Here is a 20,158-nt window from a genome sequence, read left to right as displayed (position 1 = left end):
CTCCCACCCACTGGACAGAAACCAACGCTGAGAATTCCCAACATAAAATCGAATCAGCTACCCGATGACTGCAGCTCATCACTTGCTCCTCTGGACCTCAGTCTTGGTATCTGGTCCCTGTGTCTTGGGGCAAACAGCATGGGTTACAACACATGCAACTCACATCCATGGACATTAGCAATGTCCAATGCATACCAGCTTCTTGAATGTTCACTATACTCCTGACTTGTACCTTGTAAAAGGTGGATAGGTTTGGGGAGTCAGGAGGTGAGTTAATTGCTGCAAAAATTCTACACTCATGTAGCCACAGTACTTATATGGCAAGTCCAGTTCACTTTCTTATCAGTGCTAACCCTCACGATTTTCATAGTGGGGATTCAGTGATGATAGTGCCATTGAATGTCAACAGGTCGCAGTTAGATTCTCTCTTGTTAGAGATGGGCATTGCCTGGCACTTATGTGGTTCAATGGTACTTGCCACTTATCAGCTCAAGTCTGAGTATTGCCTGAGCGTCTTGCTGCATTTGGACATGGGTTGCTTTATTATCTGAGGAATGGTGCTGAACATTGTGGAATCATCAGTGAACATCCCCAATTCTAACCTTGTGATGGAGGGAAAGGTATTGACGAAGTAGCTGAAGATGGTTGGGTCTAGGACACTACGCCGAGGAACTCCTGCAGAGATGTCATGGAGTTGAGATAACTGACCTCCAACAACAGCCATTTTGCTTTCTGCCAGGTATGAGGTTACATCCAACAGAGAGTTTTCCCCGATTCCCATAAACTCTAGTTTTGTTTGAGCTCCTTTGTGTCACACTCAGTCAAATGTGGCCTTGATGTCAAAGGCAGTCACTCTTACCTCAAGGTGCATCAGAGGAACAGAAAAGTTGATTTCTTCAGAAGGGTCCTGACCCAAAACATCAATTTTCCTGCTCCTCTAAGCTGCCTGGCCTGCTGTGTTCCTTCTGCTGCAAATTCTGTTGTCTCTGATTCCAGCATCTGCATTTCTTACTATCTCCCACTCTCACCTCACCTCTGGAATTCAACTCCCATGTCCATGTTTAGACCAAAGCAATAATGAGGTAGGAGCTGAGTGTCCATGTTGGAACCCTAACTCAGCAGATTATTGGTGAGTGGGTGCTGCTTGATAGTATTCTCGATTGCATCTTTTATCACTTCCCTGATGACTGAGGTAGACTGATGGGGGGGGATAACTGTCCAGCTTGGATGTGTCCTGCTTCAGCCAAAGGGGAGTTGATATTTGGAATGTGCTACCTGAGACAGTTGTGGAGGTAGTTACTCGTGCAACATTTAATAAGCATCTAGACAAATACATTAAATGCCAGCACATAGTAGGCCATAAGTTTAGGTAAACGCAATTATTGTAATTTGGAGTTTGTTGGTTGGCATAGAAATGATGGGCCGGAGACTCTATTTCTACGCTGCATGACATTATGATTCTAGAACAAGATAGAAAGCATTTTCAATGGGCATTACTAAATCATAATCAGATGTAGAAACTCTAGCTGATATTCCCTTCTCCATCTTTCATCTTAAACATTTTTTGTATTCCAACTAAACTAAGGCTGTCTCACAAACAAGATTTCGCTGAAAAATAAAGAATTCTATGTTACTGCTACACTAGAAAAATGACTCCTATACATAAAGCCCAATTTTACGACATAAATATTTGATGTGTGGGCATATAAGAAAGGATTAAAAGATAATACAAATCATGGCTAGTCAAGAAGTTATCAAAAATAGAGAAATATGGTTGAAATCCTACATTGGTCATTACTCCCGGGAGCCCAAAATTGAAAAAAATACGAGCGGCATGAAATCAGTGTAGATTTTAGGCAGCAGTAGTCATGTGCTAAATCAGCATTCAGGTCAAAGTGCTCACTACAGATTTATTGCCGGTGGGGGAAATATGTACAACCAGTTCTTTATTTTTACATTACATCTTTAATAAAATCTTTATTCTAAATAATAAAATCTTTAATCTAAAGTAAAATCTTTATTTTTACATGAAATACCTTCAGGGTTTGTCAGGATTCCTGCTGCTTCTCTGGTCTTGGCTCCACTAGCGAGGCCCATATCCACTCTTAGAGAAATGTGTGTTCCTCACCTGAAACAAAGTGCTAATCTTCACCAATATGAACCCTCCCTGTGATTAAGGGCCTGGAACTTCACGTGCAAAGTCTGTACTTGGTATTCTTCCTGTTATTGTGCAGCCATGCATTCACCATTTCTATCCTTCTAATTACAGAGTCTTGGAGGTTTACAGCGCAGAAATGGATCCTTTGGTCCAACTGGTCCATGCCAACCAGCTTTCCAAAACTGAACTAGTCCCATTTGCCTGCATTTGGCCCACATCTTTCTAAACCTTTCCTACCCATATACCTGTCCAAATTCTTTTAAACTCTGTACTTGTATTCAGCTGTACCACGTTCTCAGACAGTTTGTTCAATATATGTTGTATGGGAAATAATCCAGAGATTAATAACTGAGTGGTCCTTCTTGCTCGTTCCTTTTCTAGTTCACAAAAATCCAACAAGTCGTTATCCCTGTTCCCTAATTCATACCAATATGGACAACAGCTGCTGGCCTGTCACCCTCCCCATTCAGGATACTCTAACTGGTCAGTGACATTCTTGTCTCTTGCACCACGAAAGCAACATATCATCCTAGATTCATTTCTGCAACTGTAATATGCTTGTTGGTTATCTAATCACAGATTCTTCTACTTTCTTCCAATTGTCCTCCTGTCCTCTTGTGCAGGTGAGCCAACCATAGATTCATTTGATGCATTGTCAGTCTCACCAGCATTCACATGACTGATTACTGAGTATGAAGTACTCAGGTCTCCTGCAATACTTGTTTGATCCCCCTGCATTGCCTTAATGTCACACATTCCCTCTCTACCAGCACTTTAATAAGACAGGGTGACCGCATACAGAAACATGCTATCCAAGCTCTTCACAGAAATATTAAAGTGACAGCAGCTTCTGCTGAAGCTCTGAAACCTAGAGTTTCAGCTGTTGACACCTCCCACTTTTGTGATTATCCAAAGTTGCATTATTGCAGCTCTCCACAAGACTGAGGATCAATGTTTTCGCAAAAGGTAATTAGAGCCTTGCAAAAATGCTAGCCTAGCCATTGATACCTCCATCCTGGAAAGAAAAGGCTTAGAAAGTCATGTCTCTATTTATTAAACTAACTTATCTACATAAAAATAAACCAAAGATATATAAAAACACCAACTGGATCCATCCTCCTGCTGACAATATTTTGCATTTATGTTAACTTTGCGTGTTGTTGCTCAGTCACTCCACTCTACAGCTATTCAAAACTTCTCCAAACAACTAATCACCAACCTGTCACCTTGTGATACTGCTCCTCACTTTTCTTGTTGCTGCCCTCTCTAATTCACATTGACTCTCTATTTTTAAATCTGGGAGTAACTCAGTAAAACTCAATAAGATAAGTTAAAGGAAAAATATTACATTGAAATTGTTAACTTGCACCTTTGTGACAAAATGTCAAGTTTCTCTTTCAAACTCAACATCCCTGCTGCTGACAGCTACAAAAGGTCATAATTTATTTTGTGAACAATTTTCAACTCAACAGACTGGTAAAAACATGACTTTGGCTTCACTCCCAATCTTTCCTCTCACTTTCTTCTTACATGGAAGGGAATGAATTGTGGGCACAGCTCTTATGTAGTATGATATTTCAAAAGGTGTTGTGTGCACCAGGTATTAATTTCTAAATTGTAAGTTATTACAAGAATTGGGATGGCAATTAAATGCATATAGCAAGATTCAATATATAAATAAACGCCACCTTTTGGAACTCAGTTTTATGCCGAATACAGCTTTACTACAGAATTGGTATAAAATTGTTGTTTTAAAAGAATCAGGAAACGTGTTTTTAATCAACTTGTAGATATTTTTAAATCAACCTGTCTAGACATGTTATGACACACACCTCTGCAGCAGGTGAGAAAATGAATGTAGGCTTTCAGGCCATGACACAGTGACATTACCAGCGTGCCACAAGACCCTTGTCTGTCGGTTCAAGTAACAAAAGCAGGACAAGGTTCAAATTCAGCTCCCTTCTGGGATCTTACCTAATATAAATCAGCAACCATGCTGAAGACTTACTGAACTTAGACCTTCCAGTTATACCGAGCTGTGTCAGACAGATGCTCCACACACGAATCAGTCTACAGCACTTAGAGATAATTAATAAGACACATGAGGAGTACATAATGTTCAGCATTGGTAAATGAACAGAAATTAAGCTACAAATAGAAAACAAGCCTATTCGTGAGTACAGTGGCTAATAAACTGAACCTTCCGGTTTCTTAATTAACTCAGCAACGAAAACATGCTCACACTGATATGTACAGGATGTGCCAGTACAAAACCAAACTGAATTAGTTTTTGTTGTTATCACTGAAACTTTAATGTATTTGAGACTATTCCAACCAGTTATCACTGAATGAAGAAATGCATACACTGTATGCTTTCAAAGACAAGGTAAATGCTTTTTCGACTTAAATACAAAGGCTTGACAGGCAGTTCCCTTCCACATGCTAATCAGATTACAATAAGGGAGCACAGCATCTCTGTAGTTTCTTCCAGGTATCCTTTTTACAGATTATGCCCTATTTAAAACATTGAAAGGTTGACAAAGGGAGCCTCAGTAATGTTTCTTCAGAACAGGCCTACCTAAATATATTCAACACCTCTGCGCATGGGATCTAGAAACATAAGTCAGAATTAAAGTATTTCTAATTTTTTATAGCTGGCTTGAAAGGTGTCTTCTTCCAAAATCTGCCTTTGAGTGGAGGCCTTGCCTTTAACACATAACTGACCCGAGACCAGAAATTTGGCAGCATATCTCTGGACATTTGGCAGGAAAGTGGTTTCAATCAGAAAATCTAGGTGAAAAGCTCAAATAGCTCAATTTGTTCTGGTGAAGGCAAAGAGGGAAAAAAAAACTATCCAAATTGAAAACTATCATAACAAAGAGAGTGGATTTTGTTAGCTGGTAAGCATTAGGCTAGCGTTTTCATGATGAGAGACAGATCCCAAAAATTAGTTTGTTTTTCCTACCACAGATACTGCCACATCTGCTGAGTATTTTCAGCATTTTGTGTTTATATTTCTATTTCCAGCAGGTGCAGTATTTTGCCTCTCAAGTATTCTTTCATGTTAGCATAACCATTACTTATGTACACATTTGCTGAAAAGAAAGTACCGTGGGAAATCTTCTTTAATTAAACAAAAATATGGAGTAGAAGGTGGGATTTCACACCTATAATATACATGGCCTTGTCTTAACACTGACAATAATAATTTAGTAAAAACACTGTGCATTTGATCTATCCATCATGTGTTCACTGCTACTGAATGTTGACTTGGCTAGCATTGAAGAGAAAACGTAGCTGCTTCTGTGCTCAAGTAGACAGAAGAACAGGCACACCTGGTCACCAGGCCAAAGATAAAAATGTTAGGAAAGTGCTTGCCAACGGAACAGTGTGAGCATTCAGATGAAAATCAGAAAAAATTGGTAAGATTATGACTAGCTGGTAGGTGCCAAAAGCAATCCCGTAAGCAAATAGCACATCTATGCCTGCCAACATAAGTTAGTTTTGCATCTTTTCCCGCAATTCCTCCCCAATTAATTATCAAAATCTTTTATTTGTTTTCATTTATAGAGTCTGCTATATACTCTACTTTGAAGTAAAACTCCCTGATCTCTGCTACCGGAATACATCTTAGATCTCAGAACAAGTCTTGCGCACTTATGTAAATTGAACTTTATTTGTTGCACCCAGCCACGATTATACCTCCAAGACAAACAAACAGTATAAAAACAATTTACCTAAATTAGAAATTTTAAAAAAAAAACAAACAGAATCTCCATGTCTCAGTTGCCAGGTGAAGTGAAGACAAAATATGAACAAATCCCTTCCAAAAGAAACATTTTGAAAGAAGATAGGGAGTTAAAAGGCATGAGCGTAACTAAACGATCACTCATTCTCAATAATGTTTCTCCAAGAAAAAGGGCAAAGGGACCCAGTGTTGGAGGTATGATGATGCATTTAGTTTACACTGGATCCACAGTGGGAATACAAAGATTATGCCACCATCAGGATCCTGTATCTGTCTTCCACATGCCAACATTGTCGTAGCATTTTGTTTATATAAAAACATTGAAATGTTCGCTGTGTAATAAATTTTACACAAATTGGATTATGGTATTTCTGCTCAATTTCAAATTTTCATGTATTGCTTTACAAGGTGTAGGCAATATTTGTTACAAGGCACCCACAAGAAATGACTTGGGATGATTCCCAACAGCAACAGGGTGAAGTTAAACTTCATGGTGAAGTCAGGTGTGTTCCAATTGATCCTGTCGTTACAAATTCACAAGATTTGTAATCAGTAGGGTTATGGAAATACAAAACACCACTACCTCAGAATTATTCTAAATCATTAAACGCATAGCATAACTTCAGCTACTGTTAGTGTGATATTGTGGCTTTCAAAATGATTACATCATCTGTAGGCCGATCGTCACGATTAGTCTCCACTAGTGCAATACGTTTAGTTACTGACAACCCATGGTACACACGACCAAAGATTGTATGCTTTCCATCCAGCAGTGGTGTAGGTCCCAAAGTTATGAAGAACTGGCTGCCGTTTGTATCTGGGCCTGCATTTGCCATGGCAAGAATCCCTGCACCTATGAAATGAAATGAAAGACACAATTAAAATAGTTGTAATCAAATCTGTTGTTACACAAATTGTTGATTCCTAAGTCTATGGCTTTGTATTATAAATAATTATTAAATAGAAATATTTGGTTCCACTACTGGAGCAGGCCATAAGGATCAAATGGTCTAATGCTGCACCTAATTTGTATCATTGTATGTTGAAAATATACAGTAAGTGTATATATAAAAGCTATTTCACACAAAAAGTTTTAAGTTTAACTGACAATACTATGTAATCTAAGTCTGATGAAACCAAATAATGACCATGTTAATTGTCAAACTCTAGCCATACTGACACTAGATGAAGTAAGGTGCAGCTTTGTCAGGTTATATAATCATCTCTATTGCAACCATTAATGAATACTTAGCATTTTCAAAACACACAAGCAAACCAGGCTGAATTTTCCTGACTTTGTCACTCTGTGGTCAGTTAGCTCAGTTGGCTAGATGGTTGGTTTGCAATGCAGTAGGATGCCAACAGCATAGGTGCAATTCCTGTAATTTCAAGCAATCTCCTTCTTAACCTCTCCCCTTTGCCTGAGGCGTGGTGATCCCCAAAATAAACCACCACAAGTCATCTCTCTACTAAAACATCAGCTCTACGCTATGGTAAGATTATAGCAACTTTACCCTATGTTTTAATAAGCTTAAAATTGTGTTTATACTGCATGCGAACTTTTCTCAAAACAACATATTGTGTAAGTTCAAATAACATTGTTTAATGATCAACTATTAAAAATAGATTAGTTCCTTTTGGTTAGTTGTTATTTATGCTATTTAGCGTAATAATACTTAAATAGACTAACTGCTAATATGTACTGTTGAACATAGTGATGTTATTACACTGATTCTAAACTAATAAATAAACTTAACATTATGCTTTCAGTATACAAGTCATTGTTGAAGTTTGATGGAAAAAAAACTAACAAACAGCAGAAATCATTTGTAAGTAAGGCTCACACAACATTTTCCTATCCAAGTACATTTTTTAAGCTTTTACCCAGAATATGATTAAGTTCCAAAAAATATTTTGGAACAACAGCAGTATAAAAAACATGCACACAAACACCACTGTGCCCTTTAAGGCGGCATTAACAGAAAGGCCACTTAAATCATCAAGTGACACCAATTTCCTTAAACTCCAAACCATTGATGTAACATTGCAAAAAATATACAGTAATGTGTTACCTTTACACAGAATATTTATTAAATAATCAGAAAAAATATTGTTTCTCTTACAGCAGGATTTTCTAAATCAAACCATATTTACTGCAAGTTCAAAATATTAGAGACTTTACCTGTGAATTTTAAATCTTTGTGCAATTCATCTTCAAAATGCTTTCCATAAATAGATGAGCCCCCTCTACCTGTATAAGTAAGCAGTAGTAATTAGTTGAAACATTCTAGAACTGTCAGATGGATTTCAATTTCTAGAACATTCACCACAAAAGTCACAATCTTTTAAACATTATGCAAATATAAGCATTAATTTAAAACAGGCTTGAATTTTGTTTAATTGGAATACTTGCAAAATTAATAGGAAAGATAGCAGAATGGGGGCAATTGTACATCTCTTTCACAGAAATGACCAAGCACAATGGGCCAAATGGTTTCTTACTGTGATTTACCACTTTGATTGTATTGTTTGAAATCTTTTGCAATTAGCTGCCAGAATCAAAATGGAGCATGGTTGCTTTTTGAGATGTTTTGTTGGTGGCCTTAACTGGAGAACTATATTTCACAGATTAAGATGTAAATACAACTTGCATCAGAGTCATAAAATCCTTACACTGCAAAAGGAGGCTATTCAGACTACCAATTCTGTACCAATCCTCCGAAGACTATTCCACCCAGATCCAGCACCCCCATCCTATCCCATTAACCCCACATTTACCCTGGCTAAAACACATAGCCTGCAGATCCTGGACACTACAAGGCAATTTACCATAGCCAATTCACATAACCTGCACATCTTTGGACTGTGGGAGGAAACCAGAGCATCTGGCAGAAAAGCATGCAGACACAGGGAAAATACGCAAACTCCACACAGTCAGCCAAGACTGGAATCAAACCCGAGTCCCCTGCATTGTGAGACAACAGTGCTAGCCACCGAGGTACCCCTCCCACCCATGGTGACTATTAGAGTAACTTCAACATCAGTACATTCAGGATTATCAAGCAAAGGTTGTCTCATTTCAGAATCATATATAATATTAAATACCTTTTTGCAAGTTTAGGAGCATAGGTCAGGCACTTTGTGTGGATTAATGTGTCGGGTACTGAGAATTTCCAAAAAAGTAAAATGTTTGCATGATCTTGTTTTTTCCCCCCCCATTCTTACCTGTCCCAGTTGGATCTCCTCCCTGAATCACAAAATCACTGATAACTCTATGGAACTTTGTACCATTATAATAACTCCTTCGAGTCAGCTCAGCGAAGTTCTTGCAGGTTTTTGGTGCATGCTTCCAATACAATTCCAGCAATATGTTTCCCATACTGTTTGAAAAATAATAAATTTATTTTAATAAGCAACAACAAGAACATCATCTGTGATTTCAACTAAATTCAACTATGGCGTTTTGTCTTTTAAGATTGGAAGCAACCAAATAAACTACTTGGTATAAAAATAGTTTTGTGAAAATAAACCTATATTAAAAAAACTTTTAAACATAAACGTGTTTGCTATGCAAAATTTTTATTTCTCTTTGATTTAAAATATACGATATACAAAAGAAAAACAAAAAGGAGAACCTACTGTTTGTTTTCATACCACTAACAGCAGTGTAATTAATGTTAATTTCACTTTGTATTTAGCGAAGAACAGGAAGTTCTCTAACTGATACCTCTGACCCGGACGAGATACATGACTGAAAATTTCAAATGAAGACGCGTGCTAAGCAAGTATTTCCTTTCAAGCTCTAAAAAACTTTCATACTTTATTGCCGACTGAATAACTACAAAGAATGAGTGAGAAAAAAGAAAGCTTGCCTCACCACGTTTCAGTTTTTGCGCTCAACGATGTTTTGTTTTAAAATATCTATTTAAGGAATTAAGGTGATTATATACTTCTCGATACTGATGCTATTTATGAATACTCAAAAAGTTGTGGAAATTCTCCTCCAACAAGGGAAGATTGCAAAGCTGTGCGTTACAGCAGTGAAACCATCGTACAGTCACCCAAAACCCTGTATAGTGGTAAAGTGATGTGGAGCTGCTGCAGCCTAAAGGAAGAAGCCATGTTCCTTCCTTGTTCATTCAGTGGTTTCAGCGCAGCAGCTCCCAAGCAGTCAATTGTCCCTGTCCCCGCGCTTACGTGGTCTCCAGTGTAACAATCTTGGGTTGCCAGGTGTCCGGAGGAAGCCCCGACATTCTCAGTGTTCTATCGCTGGCACTCCGAGGGAATCTCCTGGCACTGAAACTCCGACTCACTCGCACTCCACACAAACAGCGCCTTCTTCACAACCGCCCTCTGTGTCACTGCAAATCCTCCTCGACTGGCAGTTCAATTCCCCACAGCAGAGGTCCATCCAACATTTGCAGCTTCAAGAACAAAGCTGCACCCTTGGTTTCAGTATTTTCAATGGGTGAAACCATGTGCACTTTTGTTACTGGACGTCGTAAAATATCTAGACGCTGTACAACAACGTCAAATCACATTGCTCAGGTTGTACTTATTTTTGATCAATCAGGCTCCTGGGTTCTTCGAGTCCCACCTGTTCCAGAGACCTAATATATCACCCCTGAACAGGTGGATGAAAAATACCTTCCAATGTGTTTTGACGCACCTCCGGAGCAGTGGGATTGAACCGCACTTCCTGACCCAGTGATACAAATAATGCACCCCAAGGGCCCGATGTCAAGTTGTACAGAAAATTAGAGGGATTATAACTAAAAGGAAATATTCATGCAAGGGGAAGCAGTGGCACCGTGTATCCCTGGACCAGTAATCCATCCCGAACCCAAGGATAGGGGTTTGAATCCTATCAGGGCAGTTGGTTAAATTTGAATTCAGTAAAATCTGGTGGTGACCATATACTTACTATAGATTGCATTAAAAACTTATGGATTGTGCACTAATGACATTTAAGAAATAAAATTTGCCAACTTTACCCAGTTTGACTTATATTACCCCGATTCATAGCAATGTGTTTGACTTTTAATTGCCCTCTAAATCATGCAGTCAAACTACGACAAAGCCTAAACATAGGAATTAAACTGAATGGGCTGCCTGATGTCAGCTTAAGCACTGGTAATGACAATAAAAAATACAATTTTGTCAGCTGTACAATGTCCTCCATACCAACATCTAGAAATTTGTGTCAAAAGTGGGAGAGCTGTCACATAAACTAGACAAGCAATAGTCTGAAAAAGTCATGCAAATAGTATCGTACAATACCTGCATCACTATCTCTAGCTATAGAACATAAAACATAGAACAGTACAGCACAGTACAGACCCTTCAGCCCACGATGTTGTACCAAACTTTTACCCTAATCCTAAAGTCTATCTAACTTCCACCACTATCTTATACTATCATCCATGTGCCTATCTAATAGCCACTTAAATACCCCTAATGATGCTGACTCCACTACCCTCACCAGCAGTCCATTCCACTTCCCTACCACTCTGAGTAAAGAACCTATCTCTGGTGTCTCCCCTATATCTCGCTCCACTCACTTTAAAACTATGCCTCCTCATAATAGATAGCTCCACCCCAGAAAAAAGTCACTGGCTGTCTACTCTATCTATACGTCTGATCATTTCGTACACCTCTATCAAGTCTCTCATCTTTTGAGAAAAGCCTTATATCTCTCAACCTTTCCTTGTAAGACCTTCCCTCCATTCCATGCTACATCCTGGTAAATCTCCTCTGCACCTTTTCCAATGCTTCCACATCTTTCCTGTAATGAGGTGACCAGAGCTGTACACAATACTCCAGATGTGGCCAAACCAGGCTTTTATATATCTGGAGCATAACTTCACGGCTCTTGAACTCAATCCCTCTATTAATGAAAGGTAACACACCATACGCCTTCTTAACAACTCTATCCACCTGGGTGGCAGCTTTCAGGGAACCGTGAACATGAACCCAAGATCCCTCTGCTCCTCCACACTGCCAAGATTCTTTCCGTTAACCCTGTAATCTGCTTTTGAGTTTGTACTTCCAAAATGAATCACCTCACACTTTTCAGGGTTAAGCTCCATCTGCCACTTCTCAGCCGAGATCTGCATTCTATCAATGTCCCTTTGTAACCTAGAACAGCCCTCTGCACTGTCCACAACTCGACACACCTTCGTATATCCGTGAATTTACTAATCCACCCTTCCACTCCTACATCCAAATCACTTACAAAAATCACAAATAGAAGGGGACCCAGAACAGTTCCTTGAGGTACACCACTTGTAACTGAGCACCACATCGAATATTTTCTGTCCACTACCACCCTTTGTCTTCTAAGGGTCAGCCAATTCTGAATCCAATCTACCACATTTCCCCCTATTCCATTCCTCCTTTCTTTCTGCATGAGCCTACCATGGGGAACCTTATCAAAAGCCTTACTTAAATCCATAAATACCACATCGACTGCTCTACCTACATCCATGTGTTTGGTCACCTCTTCAAACAATTCAATAAGGTTTGTGAGGCATGATCTTCCCCTCACAAATCCATGCTGACAATCACAAATCAAACTGTGCCTATCCAAGTGATCATAAATCCTATTCCTCAGAGCCCTTTCCAATAATTTGCAATAATCTGGCTACGTCCTGTTCCCACCAGCAGGGCAGACCGACCAAAGCTGATCCAAAAAAGTATACAGCTAGCAGGAAACTGCCCTGGTGGTCTTCAACATTGACAAATGAATTTTCAAAATATTATGGTAAACATGACCAAGGAAACCTCCGATCAAGAACTGCACACCTTCCTCCCCGATATCCCCCAAACCAATGAATAAGTAATCCTCAATGCTGAACAACAATTGGGAGAAGCAGTGAGTGTGGCAGATGAACAGGATGTAATCTGGGGCAGACTTTATTTCCATTACCAAGAGTGGCTCAACAATAGAACTACTGATCAAGCTGAGTAAATGCTAAAGTACATAGGTGCTAGACTCTGATCTGCAGCAAATGATGAAGAAACCAACAAGAGGTCAAAATATACGTGACCCTATTCTTACCAACATAACCTTTAATGTGTGTGTCGATTAATGTTGGTATTAGCGGAAACGACCACGTAGTCCTTGTGATGAAGTCCCATGTCCATGCTAAGGATATCTTCGTCTTGTGTGGCATTATGATAATGCTAAATGGGACAGGTGTCGAACAGGTCTTACAGCTTAAAACTAGGTCTCTCTGAGCTGCTGTGGGTCATCAGTAGCTGCAGTATTCAAGCAAAACCTGTAATTTTTCAACCTTGCGGGAGATAAACCCTGGTTCAAAGAAGAGAGCAGAAGGGCATGTCAGAAGCAACACCAGGCATATGTAAAAATTAGGTGTCAGTCTGGTGAAGGTCCAATATAGGACTATTTGCACACCAAGCAGCAGAAAAGGTATGTAATAGTCAGGTTAAGTGATCCACAAGCAATTGATCAGATCCAAGCTCTGCAGGCCTGTCACATCCACTCATAGTGTTGGACAATTAAACAACTGAAAAACGGCTCCACAACTATCCCATGCTCAATGTTGGGAGAACTCAGTACATCAGTCGAAAAGAAAAGGCTGACGTATTTGCATCTATTTCTGCCAGAAGTGCTGAGTGGATGATCCATCTCAACTTCTTCCTAAGCTCCCCAAATGCCAGTCTTCAGACAGTTTGATTCACTCCACATGATATCAAGAAGCAGCTAAAGCCACTTGATACTGCAATGGTTATGGGTTCTGACAGCATTCTGACAATAGTACTGAAAACATGTGCTCCAGAACTAGCCATTTCCCATCAAAACTGTTGCAGCGCAGCTACAACATTAGCATTTACCCAACGTTGTGGAAAACAACTGCAGCCAATCCAATATTTCAGCCCAGGCAGCATCAATATCCTCTGCAGAGATAATGGGAACTGCAGATGCTGGAGAATCCAAGATAATAAAATGTGAGGCTGGATGAACACAGCAGGCCCAGCAGCATCTCAGGAGCACAAAAGCTGTTTCGGGCCTAGACCCTTCATCAGAGAGGGGGATGGGGTGAGGGTTCTGGAATAAATAGGGAGAGATGGGGAGGCGTACCGAAGATGGAGAGAAAAGAAGATAGGTGGAGAGGAGAGTATAGGTGGGGAGGTCAGTCTGGGGAAGACGGACAGGTCAAGGAGGTGGGACGAGGTTAGTACGTAGGAGATGGAGGTGCGGCTTGGGGTGGGAGGAAGGGATGGGTGAGAGGAAGAACAGGTTAGGGAGGCAGAGACAGGCTGGGCTGGTTTTGGGATGCAGTGGGTGGAGGGGAAGAGCTGGGCTGGTTGTGTGGTGCAGTGGGGGGAGGGGACGAACTGGGCTGGTTTTGGGATGCGGTGTGGGAAGGGGAGATTTTGAAGCTGGTGAAGTCCACATTGATGCCATTGGGCTGCAGGGTTCCCAAGCGGAATATGAGTTGCTGTTCCTGCAACCTTCGGGTGGCATCATTGTGGCACTGGAGGAGGCCCATGATGGGCATGTCATCTAAAGAATGGGAGGGGGAGTGGAAATGGTTTGCGACTGGGAGGTGCAGTTGTTTATTGCGAACCGAACGGAGGTGTTCTGCAAAGCGGTCCCCAAGCCTCCGCTTGGTTTCCCCAATGTAGAGGAAGCCACACCGGGTACAATGGATGCAGTATACCACATTGGCAGATGTGCAGGTGAACCTCTGCTTAATATGGAAAGTCATCTTGCGGCCTGGGATAGGGGTGAGGGAGGAGGTGTGGGGGCAAGTGTAGCATTTCCTGCGGTTGCAGAGGAAGGTGCTGGGTATGGTGGGGTTGGAGGGCAGTGTGGAGCGAACAAGGGAGTCACGGAGAGAGTGGTCTCTCCTGAAAGCAGACAAGGGTGGGGATGGAAAAATGTCTTGGGTGGTGGGGTCGGATTGTAGATGGCTGAAGTGTCGGAGGATGATGCGTTGAATCCGGAGGTTGGTGGGGTGGTGTGTGAGAACAAGGGGGATCCTCTTTGGGCAGTTGTGGCGGGGGCGGGGTGTGAGGGATGTGTTGCGGGAAATGTGGGAGACGCGGTCAAGGGCGTCCTCGACCACTGTGGGGGAAAGTTGCGGTCCTTGAAGAGCTTGGACATCTGGGATGTGCGGGAGTGGAATGCCTCATCATGGGAGCAGATGCGGCGGAGGCGGAGGAATTGGGAATAGGGGATGGAATTTTTGCAGGAGGGTGGGCGGGAGGAGGTGTATTCTAGGTAGCTGTGGGAGTCAGTGGGCTTGAAATGGACATCAGTTACAAGCTGGTTGCCTGAGATGGAGACTAAGAGGTCCAGGAAGGTGAGGGATGTGCTGGAGATGGCCCAGGTGAACTGAAGGTTGGGGTGGAAGGTGTTGGTGAAGTGGATGAACTGTTCGAGCTCCTCTGGGGAGCAAGAGGCGGCGCTACTACAGTCGTCAATGTAACGGAGGAAGAAGTGGGGTTTGGGGCCTGTGTAGGTGCAGAAGAGGGACTGTTCCACGTAACCTACAAAGAGGCAGGCATAGCTGGGGCCCATGCGGGTGCCCATGGCCACCCCCTTTGTCTGTAGGAAGTGGGAGGAATCGAAAGAGAAGTTGTTGAGGGTGAGGACGAGTTCGGCTAGGCGGATGAGGGTGTCGGTGGAGGGGGACTGGTCGGGCCTGCGGGACAGGAAGAAGCGGAGGGCCTTGAGGCCATCTGCATGCGGAATGGTGTATAGGGACTGGACGTCCATGGTGAAAATGAGGTGTTGGGGGCCAGGGAATTGGAAGTCCTGGAGGAGGTGGAGGGCGTGGGTGGTGTCACGGACGTAGGTAGGGAGTTCCTGGGCCAAAGGGGAGAAAATGGAGTCTAGATAGGTGGAGATGAGTTCGGTGGGGCAGGAACAGGCTGAGACAATGGGTCGACCAGGGGAGGCAGGTTTGTGGATTTTGGGAAGGAGATAGAAACGGGTCGTGCGGGGTTGGGGAACAATGAGGTTGGAGGCTGTGGGTGGGAGGTCCCCTGAGGTGATAAGGTCATGAATGGTGTTGGAGATGATGGTTTGGTGCTCGGGTGTGGGGTCATGATCGAGGGGGCGGTAGGAAGTGGTGTCGGAGAGTTGGCATTTGGCCTCGGCGACGTAAAGGTCAGTGCGCCATACTACCACTGTGCCACCCTTGTCTGCGGGTTTGGTGGTGAGGTTGGGGTTGGAGCAGAGGGAGCGGAGGGCTGCCCGTTCTGCGGGGGAGAGGTTGGAGTGGGTGAGAGGGGTGGAGAGGTTGAGGCGGTTAATGTCTCGACGGCAGTTGGAGATGAAGAGGTCTAGGGAAGGTAGGAGGCCTGGGGGTGGTGTCCAGGAGGAGGACTTGTGTTGGAAGAGGGAGAAGGGGTCAGTAGAGGGAGGGTTAGGTTGTCGGTTGAAGAAGTCGGCGTGGAGGCGAAGGCGACGGAAAAACTGTTCTATGTCCAACCGTGACTGGTATTCATTGATGTGTGGTTGTAGGGGGACAAAGGTGAGCCCCTTGCTTAGGACTGACCCTGCGTCCTCAGTCAGTGGAAGGTCTGGGGGGATGGTGAAGATGCGGCAGGGTTCAGTGTGGCTGTCTGCTCTGGGGTTACTGGCTGTGGAGGTTGTGGGCGGAGCGATGAGGTTGTCAGCAATGGGCGGGGTTCCGTCGGCGGTGGGAGGAGAGGGGTGGGCGGCAGCAGATGCGGTGAGGGTGGTGTGTGTGGTGTAGTAACTGGAAGTGGAGGCGGTGACTGCAGCAGCGGTCCCGGAAGTGGTGTGGCCGGCGGAGGCGGATGTGACGTCATCGGTTGGGTCTCCGGCCGTGTCCTCATGGTCAATGGCGGTGGGTGCATGGTGGGGGAGGGGCAGGGACAGGCTCGGGATTTGGGAGGTGCAGGAATCCTCTTGTCGGGGGCAGGAGCCAGTGAGTTTGTTGTACTTACAATTTTTGGTGTCCAGTAAAGCTGAGTAGAACTGGGTGTTCAGTCTGTGGATCCTGCGGAGGATAAAAAACAGCAGAGGTCCTTTGCAGGTCTGGGAGAGGGAGCCTCTGAGCTGGGGCAGGCTGGATTACAGTGCCTGGAGGTGCCGGCACATGGCTGCGAGTGTCTGTTTCAGGACTCGCAGGGAGAAACATTTCTGAAGGGTCTGAATATTCTGGGTGTAGAGGTGGTCACGGTTGGGGCCAAATTGGGAAGGCTTGAATGTAGACTGTAGTCCATGGGGGATGATCAGGTTCCATAGGCAGGTGCTGAGGAAGGTGATGTGGCTGTGGTACCTGGTTTGCTTCAGGACATGGTCGAGCAGTTTCAAGGCTGAAGAGATTACGAGAGAGATTTCCTGAGGTTGGTCCGGAGGGAAGAGGGTAACTTCTTCAGGTTAGGCATCCCTGGAAGAGGCTTCGCAGTGAGGTTAAAATTGTATCAGAGATAATGGGAACTGCAGATGCTGGAGAATCCAAGATAATAAAATGTGAGACTGGATGAACACAGCAGGCCCAGCAGCATCTCAGGAGCTCCTGAGATGCTGCTGGGCCTGTTGTGTTCATCCAGCCTCACATTTTATTATCTCAATATCTTCTGCACCCTTTTTAGTGCAATCACATCTTTCAATATCATATGACAACCAGAACTGCACTCAGTACTCCAGTTGCAGCTTAATCACCATTTTATGTAGCTTCCACATGTCTTCTATGCCTGGGCTAATAAAATATCCCATATGCTTTCTTAATCATCTCTTCCACTTGCCACTGCTATGTTCATGCATATGTGGCTATGCACAGCAAGGTCGCTTTGATATTCAGTACTTTCTTGAATCCTGCTATTTAGAGTGTGACCCTTTGCCTTATTAGCAGTCCAGAATGCATTCCCTCACATTTCTCCAGGTTAAATTCCATTTGCCATTTCTCTGCACATCCAACTAAGTGACGTCCTCCTGCATTTTATAGATATCTTCCTCACTCTTAACTACCCTATCAATTCTCATGTCATTTTCAAACCTCTAGATGAGCTCGGCCGAGCGGAGGAGGGTGGTGGAGTGAGAAGATGGTTCAGGTCTTTGATTCAGGAAGAAGTGGAGCTTGTCCTCACTCTCAACAAGTTCTCTTTTAACTCTTCCCAATTTCTTCAGGTCAGAGGGGTGGCCATGGGTACCTGTATGGGCCCCAGTTATGCCTGTCTCTTCAGTGGTATGTGGAACATTCTTTGTTCCAGTCCTATTCCGGCCCCCACCCATAACTCTTTCTCTGATATATCAATGATATCATTGGCGCTACTTCCCTCTCTCATCCGGAATTGGAAAAGTTAATCGATTTTGCTTCCAATTTCTAACCTGCCCTCACCTTCACCTGGTCTATCTCTGACTTCTCCCTTCCTTTCCTCGACATCTCTGTTTCCATTTCTGGGGCTAGACTGGCTGCTAATATCCACTGTAAACCCAGTGACTCCCACAGCTGCTGGACTATACATTCTCACACCCTGCTTCCTGTAAAGACTCCATCCCATTCTCTCAGTTCCTCCTTTTGTCCCTTTTGTTCAGAAGAGGCCAACTTCAACCAGGGAGCCTCCAAAGTCTCCACCTTCTTTCTCAACCAAAGATTCCCCAGCACCGTTGTCAACAAGGCCTTCAACAGGTCTCCCATCTCCCACAGACACATCTCCCACACTTCCGTCCTCATCTCCTCTCTTCTCTCCCACAATGATAGGGTTCCCCTTGTCCTTACTTACCATTCCACCAGCATCCACATCCAGAAGAACATCAGACGCCATTTCAACTACCTCCAGTGAGATACCATCACCAGACACATATTCCCCTCCCCTCTGTTGTCCGTCTTCTGTAGGGACCATTCCCTCCAGGACACCCTAGTGCACACTTCCTTTACCCCCAACAACCTCCACAGCACCTTCCCCTGCAACCAGCAAAGGCCCAACACCTGCCCATTTACCTCCTCCCTTCCCACTATTGAAGGGCCCAAACATACCTTTCAGTTGAAGGAATACTGCACCTGCACTTCCCAGAATCTAGTCTATTGCATTTGGTCTCATAATGTGGTCTCCTCTATATTGGGGAAATGAAGTGTAGACTGGGTGACTGTTTTGCAGAACATCTATGTTCTGCTTGCAAGGAAGACCCTGAATTTCCAGTTGTCTACCACTTTAGCACACCACCCTATTCCCTTGCCAACATCTCTGTCTCTGTCATGCTGCAGTGTTCCAGCAAAGCTCAATGCAAGCTGGAAGAACAACACCTCATTTTCCACTTGGGGACCCAGCAGCCCTCCAGACTCAATATTAAGGGCAGAATCAAATGCAGTTGAGGCAGCTCGGCTAACCACTCTCCACTGTGCTGTCCCCATAGTTTAAAACTAAAGTGTAACCTATTTAAGACAGATGAGGATTTTTTTTCTCTGAGGGTTGCAAATCTTTGGAACTCCATTCTTCAAAAGGCAGGAGTTGCAGAATATTTAAGTTTTTTTAAGGCACAGGCGGATAGACAGTTGAATACCAAGAGGATGAAAGATTATCGGGGATACGCCAGAATGTAGCGTTGAGGTTAAAATCTGATCAGCGATTATCTCATTGAACGGCAGGACAGGCCAGAAGGATAGAGTGGCCTACTTTTGCTCCTTGTTCATATGGTAAACAGTGTGGAGAAAAGTCTTAGAAAATAGAGGATTATAGGGAGGCTGGTCAGGTGGGCTGAACAGTGGAAATGGAACTTAACACTGAAGAATGTGAGGTGATGCATTTTAGGAGGACTAACAAGGCAAGGAAGTAGATGTTGAATGGTTCGACCCTAGGAAGTACAGATGATTAGAGAGACCTTGGTGTGCCTGTTTATAGATTCATGAAGGCAGCAGGAAAGGTAGGTAAGGTTTATTGGTCATGGCATGGACACAAGAGCAAAAAGGTATGATGGACTTAAATGTAACATTAGTTAGGCCGCAGCTGGAGTATTGTTTACAGTTTTGATCATCACATGATAGAAAGGATACAGTTGCACTACAGAGGGTGCAGTAAAGATCTACCAGGATGTTGCCTAGGCTGGAGTGATTCAGCTGTGATGAGGAAGATATGATGAGACTAGACAGGCTGAGGTTATTTTTCTGAGAATAGAGAAGGCTGAGGAGAGATCTGATTAAGATGTACAGTCGGGAAGACAGGGAGAAATATTTTCTCTCAGTAGTCTGTCAATAACGGGGGTACAATTTTAAGTCAATGAGCAAGATTTTTAACGGAGATATATGGAA

General features: G+C 43.2%; 1 protein-coding gene across 3 annotated transcripts; it reads right to left on the bottom strand.

The window, feature by feature from the left end:
• Positions 1 to 4,445: 4,445 nt before the first annotated feature.
• Positions 4,446 to 17,342, bottom strand: ppil1 (peptidylprolyl isomerase (cyclophilin)-like 1). 3 transcript variants are annotated; one of them, XM_059653407.1, is made up of 4 exons: positions 16,854 to 17,342; positions 9,132 to 9,286; positions 8,089 to 8,157; positions 4,446 to 6,759 (listed from the first exon to the last, which is right to left on the bottom strand). In XM_059653407.1, exons 1-4 carry the CDS (start codon positions 17,045 to 17,047, stop codon positions 6,539 to 6,541), a joined length of 639 nt encoding a protein of 212 aa, XP_059509390.1. In that variant the 5' UTR covers positions 17,048 to 17,342; the 3' UTR covers positions 4,446 to 6,538. The 3 variants fall into 3 exon arrangements, with proteins under 3 accessions (XP_059509390.1, XP_048409498.1, XP_048409499.1); XM_048553541.2 differs by lacking the exon at positions 16,854 to 17,342 and adding an exon at positions 10,104 to 10,392; XM_048553542.2 differs by lacking the exon at positions 16,854 to 17,342 and adding an exon at positions 9,546 to 9,638.
• Positions 17,343 to 20,158: the final 2,816 nt, after the last annotated feature.

Source organism: Stegostoma tigrinum, chromosome 21, assembly GCF_030684315.1.
Source record: "Stegostoma tigrinum isolate sSteTig4 chromosome 21, sSteTig4.hap1, whole genome shotgun sequence".
Taxonomy (NCBI): domain Eukaryota; kingdom Metazoa; phylum Chordata; class Chondrichthyes; order Orectolobiformes; family Stegostomatidae; genus Stegostoma; species Stegostoma tigrinum.
This window is presented reverse-complemented; position numbering and strand designations above follow the sequence as displayed.